We start from the raw sequence: 17,566 nt of genomic DNA on the forward strand, positions 1-17,566 counted from the left end.
GAGAATAATAGCAAAATAAGAATAAAATACTGTTTCATGGCTTTATATATTAAAGTCTTAAATGCGACATAAGCTAAACTCTGATAATTATACAGTAAGTATTAATAATCAATTTCATAGTGACATGTTTCAGTTATGTCATATTACATCATGCTTAACAATTTTGTGCTAGTGTAAAAAGTAAAAATCTTTTTAGGAGGGTGGGAGAGGAAGGCTGGCAATGCAGGCATAGTAAAACTCTAGCAAGGGGTCACCAAGGCAAATTTACGTATTATGGCACATTTGGGGGAACACTCAGAACAATAATAAAAATATCAAAATACGTTATAGTGCTCTTTTCCACAGTCTTACAGAGCATTATGACTTGAGCCTACTTACTACTACTCTAGGTGACTATACTACTACTAGGCATCTAGGCTGAAGAAAACATAAAAATCTCTTTTTTTATTTTGGCATTGTGATGATACAAACAGTTTTGCTGGGATACAGCGTCATCAATCAAATAGTGTTAGAAAGCAGTTTAAATAAGTAAAACTGTTTAGCTCACTGCGTGGTGTGAATGTGTACTTTGTGTACTGGTGACGATGAGTAACAATATTCTGTACATACTGAAATTCGTCTGGAGATAATTATTATTACAGTATGATTATTATTATTATTTGGAATCAATCTTTGAGTTACAGAATAAATAATAATGTATGCTGTATTTGATCAATTTTATTGTAACGAAATTAATTTGGTCTGGCATCAGCATCAGGTGTACAGTATTTTTGCGCCCCTACCTCATCTCGGCTGGATCTGCCACTGTTAGTTGTCTATAATTTCATGATGGTATGTTATCTACTCTCCTGTTGGTTCTTGTGAGAGTTATAAGTACATAACTCGTCCATGGACAAAAATCTCTAATGAGTAGAGGGTTGGTTTTTTGTTCAAAGAAAAAATGGGTATAGAAACAAAGCAACTAGTTGATACCTGTCTAATACAGACCTTAGTTCTGGCCAATGTTGAACATTTCCATAAATTGGTTATCAGTATTAATAAATTTGGGGAATTTAAACAGTTTATGGATGAAAAAAAAGATTGTATGCTATACAGTACATATACATTTTTGTAAACTTATATTCATTAATGAAATTTAATAAAGTTTGGTTTTCATTATATTTGCTTAAATTTGTTTAATTAACACAATCTTCCTATCTTTTTTTAAACTGTTGCAGGACCTCCTGGTTTCACGGACTGCCACACATAGTGCTGCCATGGGTCTTATTTCTTCCAGAGAATTCTGTGACCTAATATTAATCAAGAAGTATGCTGGTGACATTCTGAGTACTAACTCTAAAAGCATATCACACAGTGACTGTCCTCCAAGAGATGGATGTGTCAGAGGGTTTAACCATCCTGGGGGAACATTTTGCATACCACAAAGGTAAGCACAGACAGTACATTTTGAGTGGGGAATGCAAACACTCAAATTTAATATATTTTATTTACGAATACAGTTTGGCCCGTGCGTGCATGAGGTATGTTTTACTACATTCACAGTTCACATATATTCTATGCTACAATTAAAGTTATATTTAGGTCATGGACTAAAATGCTCTAAAACACAGCTTGTAAAGTCCTCAATATTGAGCTCCTACCGCCCCCCCCCCCCCCCTAAATTGACACATATAATTCATGATAAATGGCAGAAATAACATTCCCAATAAGCAAAAAAATGATCGAACTGTACTTTTTTCTGCCGGTAAACATGCATGTCTAACATTGTTTTTGCTGTATGTTAGATGTGCGTACAGTACTGTATATTGTATATGGATCATAAAGTTGGACTATTACAAAAAAAAACTTGAGAAAATTGATGGCAGTCATGCACGTACGTTAGAATACAAACATTATTCACATTTTTATAAATGGCGCCATCAAATTGAAAATGGTGGTAACCCACAATTAAGAGATTTGTTTGAGAAATAACATATACCAATTTGCGAGAAAATCAGGGAATATATAAGTGAGATCCGCTCGGTTGAATGCGATCATCTATGAAAAAAGTGAAAAAAAACCTATTTTTTAAATTCATGTGGCCAAATGATGACATCATACCATTTTGTACGTGTAATATGTATAATTCATATCTACAACTCATTGGCTTCCATAATAAGTTAAAAAAATCGCTATGCTATAAAATTTGTTTACACAAATTTGCATTAAATTTCCCATTGGAGAGCGCACGATTATTTAAATTTCATGTGCACATGTGTCGTTATTTGATATTTAAGAGTTCATGGAAATAAAAGCAATTTATCATGTATTATATAAAATCCTTATTAGGTGATCATTTAAAATAAAATGATCACCTATTGTTATTGTATAAATCTTATTTCTTTAATCTTTCTGTACAGAATTTCACAATAATTTTCAAATAATTGTATTTATTCTAATAAGCTTACAGCATGATCACTCATCCGTGACGTCATTTATACGCCTTTTTGTAAAACTACATTATCAGTCAAATCTCTATAACTCGTCATGACATATTAATCAAATTCACTATACTTCAGGTCAAGGGTAAACATATTAGGAAATGCATACACATTGAAAATCATGCATTAAAAATTTAAAATGTTCAAAATTACATTTTGATCAATGTTTGTAGCCATAAAAAATCACTGCGCAAAAACATGTTTTTTTTTTTATTCTTTGGAAATGTAAAAAATACAATGTTTTTGTACAAATCGCATTCTACTCATCCTCCTTAGTAAATTAACTGGATTTGAGTCCATTCCGACTTGAAATAGTGCTATACGAGCACATTAAAATAACAATGCTATAAATGCGCACATTCATTTCACAAAAGTGCTGAATATTTTTTTAATGAAAATAAAATGGTATTTTAAAAAATGGTCCGACAAATTTCCGAGCCGGATGACACCCATCTTAATTTTCTCCTGGTCTATAGGCCTATGTAGAAAATAATTTAATCAATTTTGATATAATAATATTCCTGTTTTAGTAGGCTAGGTAGTACGAACTATTTTCACTGTTGTCCACGTACTAGGCCTAGGCTACATTCATTTCGTTGACTTCCTGCCTCACACTTTTTGTTGATAGTAAAACAATACCTCACATAAATCTTTGACTTGCCTTGCATGCCTCGTTGCCTCGCACTTTTTTATTACCCCTCAAATAATGCACTGAGCTCTTTTATCTGTACATAAAACCTAATGTCATAATCAAGTACAGGCAAACTATACCTGCAAACCAGTCATAATGAAGGATTAAATTTGATGTTGTGAAATATTTCAATATTACATGATAAACTAATTGTTAAATAAATCAGTTTAGTTGTTGATGTGTACAGTATTTTGAGTTAACATTTTAGAATCACCAGTGAATTCATCTTCAAGTTTTATTTATCTGTAACTCAAATCATATTATTCTGCCCCATTGAAAAAGGTTTGTCCTGCACCTTTTTGGCTTAGGGGTACAGTATTCTAACATCCTTGATTTTGATAACGTAGTAACAATACTATTGCAAGTGTTTGCAAAGAAGCATAATTATAAAATTAATTTTAACATTTCAAATCAACAACCAATCAACAATCTCTTATTGATAGATATGCTTTTAAAGTGATCACACTAGATGTCCCTTAAAAAAATTAACTTTAGTACATTTTGAAGAAAAGTAACTATGCTACAGGAAATTCTGCTAAATTCTTGGAAGGAGTGTAAAAGACAATTTAAATATGTGTGTGTTTTTTATTTATAATTTCTACTTATAGAATAGGTATATAGTGTATAATATACTATAATTAAATTAGGTCTCTTTATTAATACTAACACATTCATTTTCCATTTAAAATAGCTTAAAGTTGTGTTTTCAAATAGTGTTAAATTTGAATTTAAACCAACTATGTATTCAATTTCAAAACATTTACAAGAACTTAAGAATCCATGTGGATAAAAGAGTTTGGTTTTGGTAATCAGGGTTGGGTACCTACTAATAGCAAGCAATCACCCAGCTCAGTGCAAGTATGTTATCTATGGTGAGGCCATCCCATTAAGCAGCGGGATAACTGTATCAGGATTGCAGACCTAACTTAATTAAACGGCTGACAATTTCAAAACATGCTTGAGCGCATCATCTGTGGCAGTCCCATGGAGCCTGAGCCTGAATGTGACACCCTTGTCTGATAGGCTAATTGAAGGCTTGCAGGTGGGCATGTTTTACCACTGAGTCTGACCCCATTCAAGGTGACCCATGGCGGATAAACACCTGTTTGTTGCCAACTGAAAGATAGAAGGTCCATTCGGATGTAACGTTTGTTTTCATACTTCCAATTTTGATAATGTTAATTATATTATTCACCATCTCTGTGTGTTGCTTTATCTACTACTGTATATTTAATGTGATTTACTTTCCTCCACGGTATTTTATGGAAGGCCTTTATTACTTGAACATTTTTAAACACATATCTGTAAATATTTTACTTTAAATTCGGGTTTGTTTATATTTCATATATTTTATTATATAATGTATTGTAAACTATACTTAAATTAGTGTATAAACAGTTTATAGCTTTGTTACTGTATTTTTTTTAACAAGTGCTAACAGCGTCTTGTAATTTCAGTCACACTTCGTCGGATTCGCTTTGTGAACAATTTACAATATGAGTTGGTTAAAAATTGAGGGAAAAAGTCTTTCTCGTTAAATCACACATTTTGTACAACGCAACATCAAGAAATGATCTTTACAATATATTCTGAACCTACTGTGTAAGTTTCATTAGTGTAACTAAGAGCATTTTTTTAGATAATACAGTAGGTACAAAAATACTGTACAGTAAGAAATAAAAAGGAGAAAAAAAAATAATAAGGTTTTGTACAATAACAATAGGTGATCATTTTATTCTAAATGATCACCTAATTTACGTGGAATATCCTTTTTATATTACCAAATATGAAGATATAGTCATGGACATCAATCACCTGTCAACTTTTCACTTCCTGTGCTTACTTTTAGGTTTTGTAAAGTGCATTTGTTTATTTATTACATGTACATCATTACTTGCACGTGCCCATCTCCAAGTGAATGTATCCTGTTTCATGTTTTTTCATGTTTATAATGGATGTACTTTATGAACTTATGATTAAAAGCAAAGCAAAAGAAATCATTCTGTTTAAAGATAAGTGTTCAAGGAATGTTTGATTATGACACCATGTTGTACTTGTGAATCTTAATTGTAGGTAATGGATGTAATTACTGTAGTGACAACTAAATGGACTGATGAATGTTATTTCAAATGCATTGTTTATCCGTTCATAGTATAATTGATGGCTATGTATGTTATTTCACGTATCCTCTGTTTTTGTGTTTCAGGATAACACCACAATTATAGTAGAGTCGTAAAAGATATAATTAATGTCAGTTAAAAAATGTCTGTAGTTTATTACATGGCAACTGTGTCATTGAGTCAATTTGTGCATATTTCTGAGCATGATTGTTGGACTTGCATACATGCCAACTCTCCCATTTTGGTCAGGAGACTCCCGTATTTCAGACTCGTCTCCCGGCCTAACGTCGTGCTCCCGTTTTCCCACATTTTCTCCCAAATTATAAAGATAACTGAATTTGTATGTTTATATGTTGTTATCTGCATTCAATATAACAAAAAAAGCTCAAACACACAAGTGAATTTACACTATTTCAGCATCAGTGGTCATAATTTTTTTATTCCCCTCACATAGCCACCACTACGTGATACCACTTTTCACATCACACACTGCACACTTACTTCTCCTGGTCTGGAAAATAAATAGAGGGCGCTGTTGACCTATAAACACCACCCATTTTTTAAACTTCAGATGCTCTACATGTAGTTATGAAAACCAACTGTATTTTGACACTTGTACGGTTGTGGGAATATCAGGAAGCGGGGCTTTTCGTGGCATGGGTTATTGATTTCCATACTTTTTGTGTTGTGCTGAAGATTTCCAGTTGTACAGTAGGCCAATTGATAATGTATTACAGAGTTTGAATGCATTTCCGTAATATTTATCTCCAATCCGATAAACAAATCTTGAGTAGATTCAGTGAAGTAAGAAACTACTTTTGCAATACTTTTTTAGTTGTTTGCTTTCATAACTAATGTAAAGTAAATATAACTAATGTACTGCATGGTTGTGCTCATAGTATTCCTAATGTATTCTCTTACTGATATTTTATTTTTTCCAGTGATGGTAGTACTAAGGTAGTTAACATCGTTCAGACAGAGCTCGGTGGCATGCTGCCTACATCTCTTGTTGAGTCAGCTGTACCAAGTAGCCTTATAAACTTCTTTGTAGATTTGGAACAAGCAGTGAAAAATAGCGGATCGACATAACTGACAGCCACAAGCACGGTTTATTAACGTTCAGTAAAAATAATGGGAAGAAACATTATAAAGAAATGAATACAATAGTAATGAGAATACTAGGATCCTGTAACATCCATATTCATGACAAGAAAAAAACAAATGGCGTAATTGAATTACCAAATGATACTACTTTGTAGAAAACTGGTCTTTTATATTTTTCAATAAGATATGACTTTTATGGCATCCAAGGCCTATTATGAAGGTTTTTATGTGTGTACCATATATTCAATATTATCGCTGTAAACTATGTTTTTCTCTCTAATAAATAAACAAACAAACAAAGCATTGAAATAAGGTATAAACCCTCTAAGCTACAATTTTGAAATTGGTACCCGATACTGTAGGCTTAAAATCACCACTTACATGAATATGCTATGTACAATATTCTTAATCAATAAAGTCTTTTGGGGTACTGTTTCTGCTGAAAAACTTTTTTAGGAAACTGATTTTAGTTAAAGATCATGTTGCAGCTTCTTTTTTACTCAAAATAAACCAGTTTTTTTATTAGTTGTCTGTGGCTGGTTGTGTAATGATATCATTATTATCCACAGAGTGCAGTCAATGTCCACACCAGTCAATGACCTTCTGAATCATTTTAGGTCAAAATCAGACCACAATTGTGTTGCAGCAAAAAATTGCTCCACAGAAACCATTTTAAAAACAGGGGTTTTTTTTTACAATTTAACCTCAATCAATTTAACCTCAATCAATTTTGTAGTTCCTAATCTAAAGGATACTACCAAGTAAGAATAGGCCTATCTACCTGAATGAAAATCATTAATCATATCCTCCTGCCCCTGGATAGGTATATTTGTTTTCTATTGAACGTTTCTATTTAAACATTTTGCAGAATTATGCCTACCGTATATGGTTTGTCTGCCACTTGTCTCCCCAGTTGTTGACATGACCTAATTAATGTGTGCTAAAAATAACCCCTTATGTGCTTTATGGACTCGTTAATGTTATGTCTTGTGAGCCTGGTTGGCTGGTGCTTAGTAAATTAAGATGACATTGGTTCTTCAATGTCCATTATCCAATTAAAATACATTATTTTAATATTATTTGAAATTGTATTTTATAGTCATTAGTACTTATTTTTCATTTATGTTAGAAAAATAATGTGAAGAAATTGCAACTTTTAGTATAAAACAGTAACCAAATATTTTTTTAAACTAGCTGCATGTAATATTTTTTTACCCTGCATATTGCCTACTGTATATAATCTCATTCCATTTTTAACATTAACTAACTAACTAACTGCATATCTACCGAAATTATGGATTAGCCAATTGAAAAATAACAATATTTACCTTGTTATTTCATCAATATTAAACATTTCTCTTTTTTAAAGAGAACTGACAGGCTCTCTCATGGTTTTTATATGTTAAAAAATATCAAGCAAAGTAGTATTAGCATAATTTAGGATGACAGTCATAGGTATATGATACTGTATTATTTATTTTTATTATAAACTGACAAATTATACCTACTTTGTTTCATTGCGCAGCTGTTATAAACAAGTTAAAATGTATATTGTTAGATTAATGCATTCCCTATGTGGTAAAGACAGTGCTCATTGTATAAAGAATAATGCTATACTTGCTAATAAATATGTAAATTGCTATTAAACTTGATTGATTGATTGTATAAACCAGAGTCACCAATAGGATCTACAAACAATATTATTATAAACTAACATCTAAAATAATTTTAAAAATCATGAGTTAAATCCCCAAAACTTCATTGACTTATACGCAGAACCGTTCTGTATACAAGTGTCCTAATTAACGGCTCTATATATTGTACGAGTGTTGTAATACTCACAGAATGCCATTTTCTGACGACAGCTATGGATACGTATTGAGGAGATCGGGCATCCGGTTTGTGCATTTTAATAAATTAATTTAATTAAACAATGCATAAATCACTGAATAATGCATTATTTTGTAAGTGAAAGAATTAGATTAGCTGACGTACTTTGTAAATATAAAAACTACTTTGTAAATATAAAAACTACTTCCTAAATATAACAAGGCCATATACATGGCTGCAGTCGCGTGCTAAAATTTGAGTTAGTGTTTACCGACCGACCAACCAGCCATCCGACCGACATAATGAGCTGTAGAATCGCGTTGCACGCAATTAAAAACTACTTCGTAAATGTAAAAACTATTTTGTAAATATAACAACTTTTTCCTAAATATAAAAACTTTTCCTAAATATAAAAACTTTTCCTAAATATAAAAACTTTTCCTAAATATAGAAACTTTTCCTACATATAAAACTTTTCCTAAATATAAAACTTTTCCTAAATATAAAAACTTTTCTTAAATATAACTTTTCCTAAATATAAAAATGTGTCCTAAATATAGAAACTCCCTCCTAAATATAAAAACTTTTCTTAAATATAATAACTTTTCCTAAATATAACAATTTTTCCTAAATATAAAAACTCCTTCCTAAATATGAAAACTACTTTCTAAATATAAAAACTATTTCGTAAACATAAAAACTACTTTTTTTTAAATTATAAAAACTACTTCCTAAATATAAAAACTACTTTTAAATATAAAAACTACTTGTAAAATATAAAAAACAACTTCCTAATAAAAACTACTTCCTAAATATAAAAGCTCCTTCCTAAATGTTAACTAATTCCTACTATCCTAAAATCTAACCCTCTGAATAATCTCTCACAAATTAATTTGCTTGTGTACATTATTGTTTTGTTCAAATAACATTCACTTCTCAATATGTAACCAGACTATGGGTCTATTATAGAACCTAACCCACTGAATACTATCTGTCAAATTAAATCTGAAGAAACTTTAATGTCCTATAGTGATAATTGAGGGTGATTGCTGTATTCATAGCTATGCTATAGTGAATTATATCAATAGCATGAGTTATAGCAATTGCAGCAATAGCAACTATAGCAGAACATCTAATTGAAGGTGTTAGCTTTAGTCATAGCTATTATGATACTTAGTGAGTATCATAATATATATAGCATAACATATCAGCAGGCTCCAGATCCTACCGATCCAGGCTTCAGGTTATAAATCTATTTTTACTTTAAACCAGAAAATAGTCATGATGTTCCCTTAATATTTCCAAAAGAATGTAGTAGAGGCCTTTGGTAATTATTCAACAATTTCAATTTCGTTTTAACTAAATTATAGATTACTAAAAAGGAATAATAACCTTGAAATTTTGTATGCTAAAAAGAGAAAAGTATTCGACAAATCGACTAAAATTCAGTTATCAATACTTCCTGTTTTGGCGCACTATATTGCAATCTATAAAATGTATTGCTGTTTCCAGGTCTCCTGTTTCTAATAGTCCTTTAGCAATATTGATATTCCATCATGGATGAGACCCAGGATACATTTATCACGTCATCAATGACGCAATAAATTATATTTATTGCATCTGGTTTACAAATAGCCGTCCGAGGAGAGTTGAACAAGTTAAAAAGTCCACAAAATACGAAATGCATATCAATATAAATTAAAATGGAAGTTTAATTGGAAGAAAACACTACTTTCAAATAACAAAACATGAACACTAATGGTATCTAAAAATTCCACTATTAAAAAAATCACGGGTTTCAGTTTTTTTAGGCCTTCCTAAAATCTTTTTTTTGTTGGCCATAATAATAATCAGATAATAGATGTGAAAGAAAGTTTTCTTGGTCAGTTTATGATTATTATATGATTATGAATCTGACAGAAAATTCGCTCCTGTTTTTCCTGTTATTCAATTCAATATATATATAAATCCAAAGGCAAATTACTGAAAAAATGACAATACTGTGGGTATCAGTGGCTGGATCTCAATGGAGATACAAAAAAAAAGCGAAAAGCTAAATCAAAACGATAAAGTAAACAGCCAGAAAAGTTAGCAGAGCTTTCGGGCAACACTAGCCCTTCATCAGTGCAAGTGAGGGAATTTGGATAAAGTCATAGCATATGAGTTGGCAAGTGCTGCCTGGGTGGACAGGAATAAAAGAAATATAACAATAGAAACAACAACACAGAATAAGTTCAGAACGATAAAGATGGAAAAGTCGCAATAACCGAGATTCGAACACGGATGATTGTTCAAATTCGATTGGAGAGAATCCTTTAGGCCCACATCCTCGTCGTGGTATGGCGAAACATAGATATATATTCATAACTATCAAAATGTACTAAAAAAGTTTAGCAGTTAGCCCATTTTTGTTCAGCTTTGATAAAGTTACATGCATGTTCATATTTTATTAAATTGGAAAGTTCCGTTTTGTATATGTTCCATATTGTTTGTGAAACGTTTTCTTCGTTTAATGAAAATTATTATAGGTTATACATGACTTATATATAACAAGAAATATTTCTTACAAAAAACGCTGCTTGCTTGTTGACGTAACAGTTTTAAAGATATATTGTCCCCCTGAAAAATGTTTTTAATTTCAAATTTGTTTTTGAATGTGTCATTTTATTGTCACATAAATAGTTATTCACGTTAACCAACCAATTATTTACCTGAAAAAATGTAATTTAAAGCAAAAAATACTTAAATTGTCAGACAATGGTTTTTGGGTTATAATTAAACGTTTCTTTTCTCTTTTTATACGTGAATAAATATTTTTGTTCTAGAAGTGAATAACTTTTGTATTTGAAGTAAAATACAACAAGAATTCATACTTTAATATGTCATAAAAAGATGATGTGCCTAAATAATTTAAATAAAAATGATGTCTAAATAATAATACTTAATTATTATTACTCAATTTCTGTCACTTTAGTTTATTTTATTGCTAAGGTCAAGTCACTTCATCAAGCCTAAATGCTTCAAGTGTGAACAAATTGTTTCCTACAAACAAAAACTTTACTATTATATGGACTGTTTTGATAATAATTCAATGATTATCTGACAGCGAATTACAGTATTATAATATCGGTCTAGATTGACAGTCAAATGGGACTCATTGTAAATACCAGAAATAATGTTTTGATTATTTGACAGTGAATTAGGCCTATTATAATACTGGCCTAGGTTGACAGCAAGAACAAAGTCATTATTTATTGAACAAGATTTTACAGATTACTGTCTACATGCATCTATTAATACTGTATTATCAGCAAATTTTTTCATAGACTCTCTTCTCCCAGACGTGCTTTGGGGTTTGTAATTTTAGCATGACCCGTCCTAGTTTACAAATTATCAAAAACGCCTCTAGAACTATAACTGCTGCTTTAGCTTCTGAATGAGTAGTCCTCTTGGGAAGTAACTGGCTAAAGCAGCAGCGTGAAAACAGAAAATAGAAATTAACTCATTTATGAGTTTGTTGTTAGTATTCCATACAATGTTGATCAAACTATACAATTGATGGCGTGTTTCGTTTGCAGGGAAACACGTTACAAACTACAAAGGTTAAATATGTTTTATTAGAAATGTTGCAGGTCAAAGGTCTATATTGACCAATAATAGCAATATTTATGTTCATACAGTAGTTGTAATATAATTATTTTAATAAATGGAATATGTTCAGTTGGAAAATTCTCCTATGTACAGTTGACCAATTTGGTTTAGTTTGTCGTTGTATGTCTAGGCCTATATTTGTCTAATATTAACCTAGAAAGGTTTAGAAATTGAAACAGATAAATATAAGAACTTCTTCAAACGGTTATTTAGATCGTTGATCTCTGAAATAATTGAGAAACTTTTTTTGTTTGAAGAGATTGTATTGAATATGTTCTGAAACTGCTGTTTTCCTTCCATGTTTTATTATTTTATTCTGGGATTTATTTACAGCTAATAAACTTTTATAAAAAAAATTATCATTTGGTTGCTGGATTAAGTAACATAACGTATCTATTCATTCGCTAGGAAATGTAAATACTGCTGGGACAGTCCCATGACAGAATAATTTAATTCGTTTGGACGAAAAACTCCAGGAAAAATTAAAACGAAAAATGTAACAAAACAGGCAGGTGTTCTCAATGAATATGTAATGTTAAGCTATAGTATTTTACGGAGTGACATTACATGAACTTTAAGGACTACACAAATAGATAGGCTTACATATTTCTTTGAAAGAGAATATTTTTACTGGCATTTCTTGTTTATTGTTACACAGGGTAGTAAACACCTGGCGCGTGGTTAAGTAATGTCTGCTTCTCTTCCTCAATTGTCAATTCTTGGTCACACTGTTGAGGAATTGGTTTTTATCACCTGTCACACTTCCCATTTATCTTGTATGAAGCTTTTTGTTTGTATATTCGTATTTAATTGTGTTTGTGGAAACTCCTTTTCTTGTGGCTCTGATCAGGTGTTCATGAATACCCAATTCATTTTAGTGAATCTAATGGCTCTAATGCATCTTAATTTGTTCTTGGTTCCAATTCGAGACAGTAGTGCAAAAAATGAAATAAGCCTCTTGCAAATGGGTTCCCGCTCGTTGTCACCTGGCATTTTGCCACCCGGCCCATTGCCACCTCCTCTTTTGTCATTGCCACCCGACCAAGTCCAATGCATTAATATTCATCAATCAATATTTTAAAAAAGTCTTAGGAAACTATGGAGGTTTTTCCCCTGGTGATGAGCTAGCGTATTACTTTGTGTTCAAATTGTGCAATAATATCATTGCGTAATTTTACGCACTTGTAAACTATTTTACCGTTTTGTGTTGGGGCGACTGTGGCGGGGGCTTGACTTTGTTTTGGGGCGACTTGACTAGCATTCAGGATGGCATTTCGAGAAAAAAATGGGTTTGTACACTTAATATTGGTAAAAAGATAAATATTTTGGCACACATGGTGTTTCATACATATAACACTTAAACTGGGAACACCCAGTATTTACATACAAAATCCAAACGCTGACTGGAATACTAGCAACACGAGACAATAATTAGATACTTGGGGCAAGAATAAGATCATAGCTGCGCTCCTGATCTCTGGTCTCGATAATAGAGGGCATTGTTGAATATATTTTTTTTTTCCAAGACCGAACATCTCATGTTTTTACTTCAGATATATCATGTAACTGTATAAGGCTAACACTGTATATTTTTTATACACCGTGTCCGTGTGTATAAAAAATATGATGGTGTATATTGGTGATTTCAACAATTCTTGTCTTTACATGTGACTCCGGGGTTGAGGACTTCACGTTCTGGTGCGACTGTGAAGCAAATAACTGTAGGCTCCCCTACAGATTCCTTCTGAATTTAAAATAAGGAAACACAAAGCATGGGCTATCATCACATGCTAGTGTCAACACCTAATTTTACCCCAACCACAGCTCGCAGAATTCATTTTTTGTTATCCAAAGTTTGGTTGCCCTTATTTTCTTTTTAATTTTCCCACAAATTTGTTCATTATTATAAAGAATACTATATATGACTCTAGCAGTACTACGACTGTACTACTACAGTAATATCAAAGGCATCTATCTATCATCAATTGACAAATAAATATTGAAATATATATTGAGAGATGAACTGAAAATCTGAGTTTAAATACAATAGGAGGCCTTTATATGTAATGTTTTACAATAACAACTTCTTTATTTACAACATTTTAGTATAGCAGTAAATTGTACATGCATTATCCTTGGAGTGTAGTACTGATTCTGTGAGCATTGCCAACCCTAACTTGATCAAAGTGAGTAAATTGACACATGTACAGTACTTGGATGAACAGAGTACTTGGATAAACAGAGTAAAAGTAAAAGTGTTTTCAAATTGGTATAACTAAAAACACACAAAAAAAAAATAACCATGAATTTTACAATTTTTAAACGTTTGGTATTTCCAAATAAATTTGTTGACAGGTTATAATAAATTATTTCAACACTGTTTTAGGTCATGCAATCATTTCTGATATCAAGCTTTTAACAAGTTTTCACATCTTTTTTTAAGTCAATCCAGGTTCACAATTCTTCCAATTTTCAAAATATATACAGTATTATTCAATCTTTCTGCAGCTGACATTGACAATATAGATCTTATTATTTTAAAGTTTTCTATTAAGCCTTGCTTCTCGTAATGCCTTTTCCCGCTGTTCCAGTTGTTCCTTGATTGTGTCCTGTAGGAGTGGACTTGTAAACCAATTGGCTGCAAAATCATGAATACGGTCTGGACGTTTACTTAATACATCTCTATAAAAAAATAATTTAAAATTGATCTTAAATAATTTGATAAAATAAAAATATCAATATTGTTAAGAAAAATATGCATATTTAGATTAATTTGAAATTACCCCAAAAAAGCTGCAAGTAATAAGTCTACTTCAGGATGTTCACGTAAATACTTCTCATTTGCAAGTCTTGTAGCAACCTAAATTATATATATATAAAAAAAGCTCTGCATGATTGTGACTATGGTAGTACAGTACTAGTTTAGTAGCTATTGTCGATGAGGTCAAATTATTATCCAAAATAACTAAGGGCAACTAATTTCATGGTTAAAAAAGCACCGATCGCCTCATGCGTTGGCCCAATCGTCTCGTGTTCAGAACCATATTGGTCCAGATCGTCCTAGGCCTATTCGTTAGCCCGATTTTCTTAGTTCGCACAGGGCCTGATCGTCTGGATATTGTGATAAAGATAAAATCAAATTTTATATACGCCCTATACTGGAGTATGCTGTAGCTGTGAGGAATGGATGACTAATCATCGATTAGCACACACAGCTTTTCTGTATTTTCTCTCATATACTCTCGACATCTGGAGGTTGCCGAGACACCTCTGAGGTAGTTGAGGGCATAACCCTGGTTTTGTGCTGCCTTTCATGCCATGGTGGCTCACGCGTAATGAAGCACTTGGAGAAAGTGACTTTTGGAAACCTTGCTATTTTTATTCTTTTACAAATTTTCGTGTACGATTTGTATATATTTATATCTTTTAACTATTAACTATTATTATGTCATGTATGTAAGGGAGTGGGCCAATTTTTTTTTTTTAGCCGATTTTGAAAATTTAAAACCTCTAGATGGTTGGAAATGGCACTCTCACGTTATTATAAATGTATTAAAAATTGATATTTTAAATATCAAAACTGAGGTACTAGCCTATTAAAGGGTGAAATTTTCCCTATTTAGGCCTATTTTGAGTAAAAGCATAACAACAGGGCGTTTTGCGCAAGTCGGCGGGAAAAGGTGCTTTTCCAGGGCCGTCGACAGGACCTGTGGCGAAGCGAACTTTGTTAAACGACGCCCCAGATGGCCGGAAGAAATGGTACTCTCGCACATAAAATTCATGATAAATGGTACCTCTATTGCAGGAAAAGACACTCTCATATGTAGCATGCTACCACTGAGCAAAACGATCATACTTTTTCCCTCCAATAAACACACATGACTAATTACAGGACAATATAACATTTTGTTGCCTATTTCATTCACTCAGTGTTTAGTTTTGATTGCGTTGCATTCAAGTTCAATGCGAACGTACATCTAGGGGAAGCCCCGAAAATGTAATGCTTATTATAGCTCAATATTTATTTACATCAATTTGTTGAAGAAATTAAATATATAAATAGGTATTGATACAGTTGGGTGGGTGACCTAGAAAAAAAATCGGTTGCTATAATGTATACTACAGTACACAGTTAGTGTAGGCCTACGATATTATTATTAACATATCCATTATGATGATGATCTGTAGGTAACCACGGAATTCCATTTTTGACGTTTATACACCATTTATGCTTGCTGACTGCCAGCGATCTAAACAATAGGTAGGCCTACGCGGTTGTACTGTATGGCGGTGTCCTTTGTACGAATCGTTCTTGCCCCGAGTATGGGTACGATACACGCATCAATATCATGTCACATCCAGGGACCAAAATGGCAAATTTATTTTTCAGGTAAAAATAGGCAATTTATTTTGCAACTCTTACAAATTTACAGACAGCAACGGTAATGGTGAACTCTAATAAAAAGTAAATTAGCACGGCGCTGAAACAATGTATTTTAATCAAAAGTGAAAGTACTTTACTTTACTCTTTTTACGTTCTTTTCCCAAATTTTTGTTTCTCCAGATTTATAGGGGGGGGGGGCGTGCGGAGGGTGCGCCACTCACCCCCTGGATCCGCCACTGGGCTTTCTAGACTAAAGGGTCAATCGGGCCAATGCGAATAAATAAACAAAGTTGAATGAGTCATAGCCTAGGGCTGGGCCTAGATACAAAATCCTGGCGCCCAGGCCTACGCTATAATAAGTAGGTTAACTAGTTAGGCTAGACGGTGATAGGCCTAGCTATGTCTATGATAGCCTAGGCCTATAGGCTAGCATAGCTAGGCCTAGGCCTATATCCTAGGCCTAGCTAGGCGCGGCCTGTTCACAACCTTCGTCGTCAAGGAGAAAAAAACACAACAAAAAGAAGCGTGATTGCAGATCCCCTACTTTGAACTGATTTAGTTTATCTTGCTGCTCTTCACTTAGTGCCCCAAAGTCGTAATTTTCCATTCCGTGAGGTGGATTGTGATTTGGGACAGCCATACTGCCGCCGTTGCTTTGTAAAAAGCTGTTGCAATGTTATGGCAGGCAGGTAGCAGTCACAGCAGCAGCGCAGCATGCAGTCTAGCAGAGGAGGCTTGTTGTGTCAAGCTAGCCAACAAAGACAGCCCACTTCTATTTTCTCCAGCAATAACTATGAAACGCCGTTTGTGTATTTTTTTTTACTTATGACATTTATGGGGTACTAGAAATTAAATATTTTGTGAGAAAATGGCGGAATGCTCCTGGGATTGGTGGGATTATACTATGGTTCCTCCTTAGTCGTCCACTATAGGTTAGAGTAGGACCACTGGTCCCGTTTACTCAGCCCTCATATTTAAAATTTGAGTGTAACTCAATTACGATTTTTAAAATATAGTGACATTTGAAACTGTACTTGTGGGAAAATGGCGGATTGTTCATAGTTGTTTTCCCAGACAATATTACAGTAAGAAATAAAAGGTAAAACAAGTGAACAATAAATCATGCGAAGGACTTCTTTGGGCAAGTAAAATGAGAGACGATATAAATTCCAATATTTTTCGAAATTTTAGTTTCAATTTCTTTAATGTGGTGTATGAAGTTTAGTTCGTCGTCTATTTCTACTCCAAAAAAATTGGTATGCTTAACAAGAGGAATTTTGTGGGCGGCAAGGTAAACATTATGAGA

At 32.7% G+C, this 17,566-nt stretch overlaps 2 protein-coding genes across 2 annotated transcripts in view; one reads left to right on the plus strand and one right to left on the minus strand.

Moving 5' to 3' along the window:
* Window positions 1-8,042, plus strand: part of LOC144845339 (stAR-related lipid transfer protein 5-like) — a 28,297-nt gene extending 20,255 nt beyond the window's left edge. Inside the window, exons 4-5 of the mRNA XM_078702607.1 lie at window positions 1,218-1,426; window positions 6,233-8,042. Coding sequence (XP_078558733.1) covers window positions 1,218-1,426; window positions 6,233-6,380 — 357 coding nt within the window. The 3' untranslated portion in view covers window positions 6,381-8,042. The remainder of the gene's footprint in view (window positions 1-1,217; window positions 1,427-6,232) is intronic.
* A 5,898-nt stretch (window positions 8,043-13,940) lies between these two features.
* Window positions 13,941-16,997, minus strand: LOC144844298 (RIIa domain-containing protein 1-like). Its single transcript, XM_078701139.1, has 3 exons — window positions 16,805-16,997; window positions 14,660-14,736; window positions 13,941-14,558 (listed from the first exon to the last, which is right to left on the minus strand). Exons 1-3 carry the CDS (start codon window positions 16,898-16,900, stop codon window positions 14,414-14,416), a joined length of 318 nt encoding a protein of 105 aa, XP_078557265.1. The 5' UTR covers window positions 16,901-16,997; the 3' UTR covers window positions 13,941-14,413.
* Window positions 16,998-17,566: the final 569 nt, after the last annotated feature.

The sequence above is a fragment of the Antedon bifida genome, chromosome 6 (assembly GCF_963402885.1).
Source record: "Antedon bifida chromosome 6, ecAntBifi1.1, whole genome shotgun sequence".
Classification (NCBI taxonomy): Eukaryota; Metazoa; Echinodermata; class Crinoidea; order Comatulida; family Antedonidae; genus Antedon; species Antedon bifida.